Source organism: Gavialis gangeticus, unplaced genomic scaffold (genome assembly GCF_001723915.1).
Source record: "Gavialis gangeticus isolate Ggan-Ray unplaced genomic scaffold, GavGan_comp1, whole genome shotgun sequence".
Classification (NCBI taxonomy): domain Eukaryota; kingdom Metazoa; phylum Chordata; order Crocodylia; family Gavialidae; genus Gavialis; species Gavialis gangeticus.
In genome coordinates, this window is record NW_017729029.1 from 30,401,772 (window position 1) to 30,410,971 (window position 9,200).

The 9,200-nt window shown below is 40.1% G+C and overlaps 1 protein-coding gene across 3 annotated transcripts in view; it reads right to left on the minus strand.

The window, feature by feature from the left end:
- DACH2 (dachshund family transcription factor 2) overlaps positions 1-9,200 on the minus strand; it is a 642,364-nt gene that overhangs the window by 206,737 nt on the left and 426,427 nt on the right. For all 3 annotated transcript variants that reach the window (XM_019521377.1, XM_019521376.1, XM_019521374.1), the window contains one exon: positions 2,941-3,072. In XM_019521377.1, the coding sequence (XP_019376922.1) occupies positions 2,941-3,072 (132 nt within the window). The remainder of the gene's footprint in view (positions 1-2,940; positions 3,073-9,200) is intronic.

Genomic DNA, 9,200 nt, shown 5'->3' on the forward strand with positions numbered 1-9,200 from the left:
AAAAAAAAAAAAAAAAAAAAAAAAATCAAAGCTTAGAAAAAACACAAAGGAAACAAAACCCTTCTGCCGCTGTATAACTATATTTCTAATTTGACAGCTACAATTATAATCATTCAGGCATCTATTTCCCACAAACTCTCCACAGCCATAACCTTTAGTGATTAATTATAAAGTTCCAGGAGCAATAGTACACAGACTAATTTCCTAAAACAATAAAAGACAGAATTTCTCATTTGGAGCTAAATGAAACACGAACAGGTTGTTATTCATGCTGAAATCTAAATGCAGAGTCATGTTGCAGCCATTACAGAAGCTATTAAACACAACCTCGAATCAAAGAAACTGTAGGTCTGTCTCCTAAAATAAAATGTTTTTTTCACTTAAGTAGCTTTTGACTTGTTTTGTTCCTTTTTACCCTTTGTTAGTAAAAAATCTTTCAGAATTCAATTTTATTTCTCATTTTGCATTACCATTTTGTTTTTAGTAGTAATTTAAACTGTAGCAGTCTAGTTCAAAACAAACATTTGGTGAAGCTTTCATGCACAGATAATTATTATGGGGTGGTTTCATAGTTTCACAGCACCCATGAGTGAATCAATGTTGTAAAGTGTATGCTAACTCTTCAACTAAATGACAGCTCTCTTTCAACTCTTCAGGCCTTATTCCAATCATCTAAGGGAGTTTAGGAGCTTATTATAGTGAGGGTGACAGGTAGTCTGTTGCCTTGCGTAGTAAAATGAGCAGTTGCTGATTTGGTACCCTCTAGAAGGTATTATATTCCTACAATAATCCTAAAAAATTTACTTCTGACTTGAGGTATGCCCATTTGTTTTGTGTGACATAGGCATATTAACAATAATCTTTTAGTGAGAGAGACAAGCCATGTGTTACACAAAATTATCTTTTATAGAAATCAGGAAAAATAAAACTTATAGCATCTTTATCTTTTATTTCTCTTGCTCCTTCTTTCCCTATCCATTCCGAAGCCTGAAGGCAAATTCAGAAGTCCCAAAGTATACACCAAATAACTCCCCAATGAGGTAATAGACATAAGTAAGTTTTTTGCTTTCTTTGTTTCTTGTCTTGTCATTTAATGGGACTTTATGGAACTACCCCAATATTGTGAATATCCCATGAATTCCAAAAAAAGAAAAATATATACGCAAAAAGTAACAGCCTTGTATTATCTGCACCAAGTCCCAATCTAATGCCAGAAAAAAAAAAAAAAAAAAAGTGGGAATCCGTTGTTGAAAAATTAGTATTGAATCAGTTGTAAAGAATGTCACTTCCCCGCAAATAAACTATTTTGAAAATATTTTGGTTAATGCTTGCATGGTCATTTCCCATAAAACTTGAAATTATATAACCAGAACAATATTACCTGGATTTGAAATAATCCCTATTGCAAGCATATAAAATATTGCAAATACCAAATAATATAATGTACTTATCTACAATACATTTTAAGTTGTATAATATATAGGTGTATTATCTATAATAATAAGGTGTATTATCTATAATACATTTTAACGTTAAAATGTTTTAAAGGTGACTCCCAACAGTTTAAAAAAATCTCCAACACTAAGCATACACTTATTTTCTTTTGGGAGACTTCAACTGGGGTGAGATTAAATATATTTTTCTTTCCAATCAAGTTCTCAATGCTCTCTCTTAGCAGAATATGTTTATGACATCTCAGATATGCAATCAGATGTTAAATTTCTGGAAACTCTACAGGAGTTACATGAATTTAAAAATATATTATTTTTACATACATTTTTAAATAATTTTAAAATATTAAGACTTATAGTTCAGTACACACTAATTAATTTTATTCTGAAAAAAGGTGAGTAAAAAGTACTTGTTCTATATAAGTACACAGAAGTATTAGGAAAGCGTTTACTGCATGTGTGGCAAGTTCAGTTTCTTCAGTATAGACAAGCCTACAGTTAGCTGTTAGCTAGTTGCGGAAAGGCAATACCACTTTTCAGAAGACACTGCTTTATGAATAATTTTTCATGAATTCAAAGTTATTTATTTAGAAAATGAGTCTTAGGCTTCCCAGTTTTTGCCTTATTTTCCTAATAAGCTACCACTTTGTTGGTATAATAATTCATATATATAACATACCATCTACAAGCAGACACTGTATTCTTATTATGAAACAGAAGTGTTGTTCCTGTAGCTCCCCATGTCTAAAATAGATCCATCCTAGTCTCTGTTCCCTCTGATATTTCCACTCCCAAGACCTTTGCAATTAACAAAAAGCCTTTCTTCAAAGCATCCATCTCAAATGTCATCTTGAAGCCAAAGCTTGTTAAGTTGTGGCAATTATGTTTAACAATATATTTTAAGAAATACGTTTGGATCATAGGGTTGGAAGGGTCCTTATAAGAGTTTCTATATCATTTTAAGGATAGTTCTAGTTATTTAGGCTATAGCTTACACCTACTTTGCCCTTTTTTCATAGCTCTGGGTTATAAATAGCTCTTCTATTTATACAGTAATATGGTGTAAAGCTAAATAACTGGCAATTTGCCATTTCTTTCTTTCTGTCTATGCAATGACCTGTGCCCCATACCAACTTAGAAAACCTATGTATTTTTGATACTTGCCACAAAAATACTACACTCAATGTTTTGGCATGAGAGAAGGTTTTTGTCACTATAAGCATGCAGAGAAGAGTTTAGAAAGTCTATTTTTTTCAGGTAAGATAAGTAATACTCAATCATTAGGCAACTTTTCAGAAAAAAATTGTGAGAAGTGTTGTTAGGAGTAAGACTGGGGGAATGTGTACTTGATTCTTAACTGATTTTGGGAATGCACAACTAGCTACAATTGGAACAGCATGACAATACCAGAGATCCTCTCATTTGTACGTTTCACCGCACACACAGGAAGACACAGAGCCATTCTGGGTTAGCAAAAGATGCTATTTACCTGCATTAGAATTGAGTTCTTCATTCTCTGATTCTGTTCCATTTTGACTTCCACTTCCATGGAGACTGTTCATTGCCATAAGTTTCATCTTCTGTAACTTCATAGCCTCTGCCATGGCAGCTGCTGTTAGACCTAGAAATAAAAAAATAAATTCAGATACAGCAAACATAAATGGACAACTCATGTCAACAAGAATAACAATATAAAAATAGTTAATTCTGTTCAGACCTCCTTTCTAGTTACTCTACTATTATTATGAGCATTAGCCTTAAATTAACTTATTCTACCTATCATTCTTTTTTTAAGTGCATACTGTAAAGTAGAACTCACAAATAAGTTCTGGTATTACTTTAACATATTATTTAATGTTGCTTAGATCATATTCTGCTTCCCTTGTGACATTGCTAATAGTATTTCAAGAAATTCCAGAACACTGGTCCTTAAGTTCAAAGCCTGGAGGCCAATCAAAACCATTGGCAAAAGGCATAAAGAATACACTTTTAGCACTCTTCCAGAGTCAGCACTGCAACCATCTGATCTAAATCAGAACTGCTGCTGCCCCTCTGGAAATTGTCTAATGTAATTTTGAAAAATTCAAGTAACTATGAATTTGACCTCCAGGCCACTCAGGAAAGCTATTACAACTCTTCCAAGATAATTAGACCCTTAAAAATGTATGGCATAAAATAGATAGGGGTGCAAGATTTTCAAGTGGCTCAATAGTTACTTCTTCTGCAAAATAACCTGAAAGGAAGAGAGGTGAAGGAGCCAAGGTAAAGTGGGAGTAGGTTTTGGTTTGCGCTTAATTATCTTGTTTTCTTCGTTAAATTGTAAACACCCCTTATATGTTGTGTTCAGAAAAAGTAAACTTCAAACATTTTTTCATCAGATGCTTTTCTAGACCATTTTCAAAGTGTTCTTAAAACGTGCATATTTTGGGTAGAAATAGTTAATTTGAAAGTCTGTCTAATAAGCAGGAAAATATAAAAACAGAAAACTCAACTATCCAAGAGAACTCAAACTATTATTTAGAATTCCTGCTGTTTATTTTGGTAGAATTCTAGGCTGGGTGGGCTTTTCTGGCTCCCTCTCAATAGAAGATTGTATAATTCGTCCTGTGTCATTTGTTGAGACAGCGGGCTGGAACACTTCATATCAGACATAATTTGCAAGTTATTACAGTTGTTCACCAAATCAATGAATTACTTTACCACAAAAAGAAAAAAAAATATATCTTTGTGCTGCAGTCATTTTTAAAATCCGGAACTTCTGGAATGGATTTCATTTTCACAAAGCTGTAAAGATGTCACAAGCTGTAAAACCACATGTTCAAAAAACAACAAAATACTCTTGTTTGCCTCTGGAAAACACACTCACTAAGGGATGACGCACTGAGTTTACTGCCTTAATAACTATTGCAGTCTTTACTGTCATACATCAATGAACTAAAAGACTTTCTTTTAAAAGTTGCAATGAATTTGTTGCATCTGTCAGTATAGATCCTATTACAAACTTGGACATCAGGAGGCACTACTTCACGGTCAGGGCGGCTAGGGTCTGGAACCAGCTTCCAAGTGAGGTGGTGCAGGCTCCCACCCTGGGGGTTTTTAAGAGGACGTTGGATGACCACCTTATTTGGGTCATTTGACCCCAGTGCTCTTCCTGCCATGGCAGGGGGGCGGACTAGATGACCTGCTCAGGTCCCTTCCGACCCTAGAAACTATGAAACTTCACAAGAGTTCTCACTACTGTAGTTTGGGTGAAGTAAGAAACTGGCCTCCATGATCTTTGGGCCCAATTCTTTTTTTTTCCAGTTTTTTCATACACTTTACTCTGGTATAAGTCTCAGTTTCTATGAAGCTACTCATTGACGTAAATCGTAAGTATTATGTCAGAGTTAGGCTAGTTATCAAAACAAACTTACAGAACGTAGCCATTCTCCTCCAAAAGCAGCCTTCCTCCTTTCTTTCAAATCTTTTTCCTAAGACCCTACTAGTATTCCTAAGTAGGAATTGCATTTATTCATCCAGTTTTTCATTAGCACTACTCAGAAGACCTACTGAACACCAGTTGTCCTGTCTTTTATCCATGAAATGACCAATGGTGATCTTGACAATATAAGCATATTATGTAGAAAATAAGAATATATAACATTTATTTCAGAAAATATCTTCAACCACCTTGTATTTTAATAAGGTCACCAACTCAGTAAACAATAGACTACTACTCTAGAAATAGCAACCATAACTCAGTTTAAAAATAAATCAATTATCCATATTTTCTATGGTTTCATAGTTAGTAGGGTCGGAAGGGACCTGAGCAGATCATCAAGTCCAACCCCCTGCCAGAGGCAAGAAAAAGTCCTGGGGTCAGACGACCCCGACAAGGTGTCTATCTAGCCTCCTCTTAAAGACCCCCAGGGTAGGAGCGAGGACCACTTCCCTTGGAAGTTGGTTCCAGATCCTAGCCGCCCTGACTGTGAAGTAGTGCCGCCTGATATCCAGCCTGAATCTGCTCTCTGTCAACTTACGGCTGTTGTTCCTTGTTACTCCCAGTAGTGCTTGGGGGAACAGGGACTTTCCCACTGCCTGCTGGTCTCCCTTGGCCAGTTTATAGTTTACAGTTTACAGCTCCCCTCTCAGCCTCCTCTTTTGGAGGCTGAACAGGTTCAGATCCTGTAGCCTATCCTCATGGTTCTTTTACACATTGCAAATTTTGAGTTAATCAGGCAAATATGAATGAGAGGCTTAAGATACTACTGTTTCTGGGTCTCCCAATACATTGACCAGGTCCACTAAAATAGACTCCACTAGAAAATACCTCTTACAGGACAAATATTCTCTAAAATTTTAACCCGACCTATAAGAAAAACATGAATTATTTTGTAACCTGCACACCACCATCACCACTACTACTTCCATCTGCACAAACCTCTGCACATCTTAGCACCAACCAGAAAAGAAATTGCCAGTAAATATATTTCTTAATACTATTAATTTCCATTCTGGAAGTAAAGCAAGCAACCAACCAAAATACAAGCAACCTAGCAGCACCAACAGTTTGAAAAAAAAAAGAAGGTTTCCAGCCACAGTTTGCAGACCCAAGGATTTATACACAAGTACTTCTAAATGTTTGGGTGCTTAGACCCACCAAATTAAAGTTCTCAGACTCACTCTTTGCTTAAAAAAAAATCAGTGCTTAAAAAAAATGAGATACAGAAGTTTTCCCATCCAGAGCATGTTCTCCCTCTATCTTTCCTCCTTGAAACCAACTTCAAGAAATACTCATATTTTTAAGAGATCACAAGAAATAAAGAACCTGGAAATGTTGAATATGGAGTTATTGATCATGACCACACTTACATCCATATATGTAATAGGGAACAATGCTGTACTGATGAATGGATCTTTAAATTGTTAATTTATGATTTATTTATTTTTTACAATTTTAACTCCAAAAATGCTAGGGAAAGGAAAGTAGATATAGGTTTACCTAGTAGAAATGAAAAAATAAAACAAAAAATTGCTCAATGCCCTATTTAAAAACAAAATTCTTTCTTAATCAAGGTTAGATGGAGTAGGAAGATAAAAAGTATATTAAGGAGCAACAGGAACAGAGCCAGCACAAAGCCTCTACAACCCAAGCTGGAGAAATTTAAGTCAATTATTTTCAGGAATATGTTGAGCTTACTACCCAGACACTGTGTATGAGAACCAGAAATCTATGCTTGTGTCAGTTCAGTATTAAAGGTGAAAAATAGCTGTAATGCAAAAACAAAAAACAAACAACACCCCCCCCCAAAACTCCCCCCAAAAAAGAACAAAAATCCAGCAACTTTAGGAATCTGAGTGGTTAGCCAAGGAGTTGCAGTCAATCTGCCAGTACTTTTTCTAACTACTGAAGCACGTGCTTTTGTCATGGTCTTTGCCTACACTATTATTATATATTTACACTTAAATAGTGCCAGTCATGGATCACGATGCCATTGTGCCAGGCACTATATAAACACTTGCTCTCAGTTCTGGAGCATTCCTGAGAAAGACAAAGTTGGGTAACCCAAAAGACTTAATAACCATGGCCAGCTAGTTTCAGGCAAGTGGTATCATGGTACTAATGAAAAGAGTATATATCAAATCAGGGATCCTGGCTTTCTCTGTTTAAAAAATCCCAAATTCTCTGATTTTTTTTAAATCCAACATTCTCCAATTTAAAAACCCAGAATCTGCGTTTTTCTGCGATTAAAATGAAAGACCAGTATATATACAGGTAATGGTTGAACACAATGTTTTATTGATATATTTACAATATTAAGGCAATTTAGAAGCCTACCAGTGCCCCAATCATGATAATAAAACAATTTTCATCATGGAAAATCAAAGCTTCCCCTGTCTCCTTTACTCACCAGGATGCAAGTCCAGCTGCATCTGCTTTATGGTATAAAGCAGCTCTGATAGGCCAGTGCTGTCCCTTCCCAATGCCTACGCTATTTCCCCTCACTCCCAAGCCATGGCCCCCCCACCAGCCTTGCTGGTGCCCCTCACTCCTAACCTGTAGCTCTTTGTCCCTGCCTGTACCCCTCAATTCCAAACCACAGCTCCCCCACCCCTCCAAATTTACTGGTGCCCCTCACTTCCAACCTGTAGGCCCCCCACCCCTACCGGTGCCCCTCACTCCTGATCCACAGCCCTGCTGGTGTCCCTCACTCTCCACCTGTAGCCCTGTGGCACTGCTGGTGCCCCTCACTACTCACCTACAGCCCTCCACCCCTCTTGGTGCCCCTCACTCCTGACCCAGGGGTCCCCCATCCCCACTGTGGCCCCTCACTTATGACCTGCAGCCCCCTGGCCCTTGAGCCCTGCTGAAGGAGGCCCCCAGATACCAGGGCTATGAGACCTGGTTGCTGCCTGCTGCCTGCTCCCTATCCCACAGGTGCCAAGTGCAGCTAGACAGCAGCACCCGAGCCCCAGTTGCTGTATGCAGGTGATGGCTACTACAGCTGGAACAGAAAGCAGAGCCCAGGCTACCTCCACCTCCCCCCTGCGGGCAGCATGGCTGGAGTGGAGCACAGCAGAGCCCATGGGGGGTGGGAGAAGATGCAGGCTGCCCATTGTGGGGCTCAGGGGTCACCACCCTGCTACCCTCCTCCCAGAGGCCTCCAAAGCCCAGTGGGTGGGACCCAGCACAGGAGGGAGGAGATGGGGAGGAAGGCTCAGTACTGCTACCACCAGCACCCCTGCACCAGATGTGCTGGTAAAGTGAGGTGCCCTCTGCCCACCTAGAACCAGCGGAGGCAGCAGCAGCAGTGCAGAGTTTTGCCCCCTGCTGCTGTTGGGTGGCCAGAGTGCATCTCACTTTGGCAGCATGGTTAGTGTGGGGGTCCTGGCAACAGTTGTAGCACTGAGCCTCCCCGCCTTGCTCCGCCCTCTCGTGTCGGGTTCCACCCACTAGACCAGAGACGATCCTGGGGGATGGCAGCAGGCCAGAGAGCCCCAAGCCCTGCAGCAGGCAGCCTGCATCCTCCCCTGCCCCATGCACAAGACTGGGAGGGGGATACACCCACCCTCCCATTTCCTTTTGACATGTTTACTCTGGCACCTGACCCCTCCCCAGGAGTGCACAGTGGCAGAGAGCTAGCCCTCCCTCTTCCCGCCAAGACAAACCACCCTTGGCTCCATCCCGCTCCCCTAGCCAGGCCCTGTGGCTGCATATTCCTGCCCCAGCTGGGCAATGCCACCATCCCCAGCCCTAGCCACCAGCTGTGCCACACTTCCTCCCTCATTGTGGTCTCCTCAATATGCCCTTCCAATAGACCTATCTGAAGGCAGCTGTGGGAGCTGCTCTCCACTGCTGCCTGGCTTTATTGCTGGCCACGTGCATGTGTATGCATGCACATGATGTCCCCTGCATCTGATTGGCCTCCTCCCACTTCCCCTAGCCCCAAGTAGCTCCTTGCAGGCTGAAACTCTTTAAAGGAGCTCTTTAAAAAGAAAAAAAAAAATCTATGTTTTTCCATAAAAAATGGAAAACCCAGATCCCTGATAATCACCCATCTACACAGGCTTCAAATAAAACACAGAAGACCAAAATCCTTCCAGTGAGTGGACGGGGCAGATGGCACGAATCATGCATCGCGGAGACCAACTGGTGACTACGGGAATGGTGTTTCGAGGCGGGCTTCGGCTTCCTTGATCACGACCGCCACATCACGACGAGAGACATGCTAGGATGGGACGGGCTCCACCTTTCCCCTAAAGGTAAGC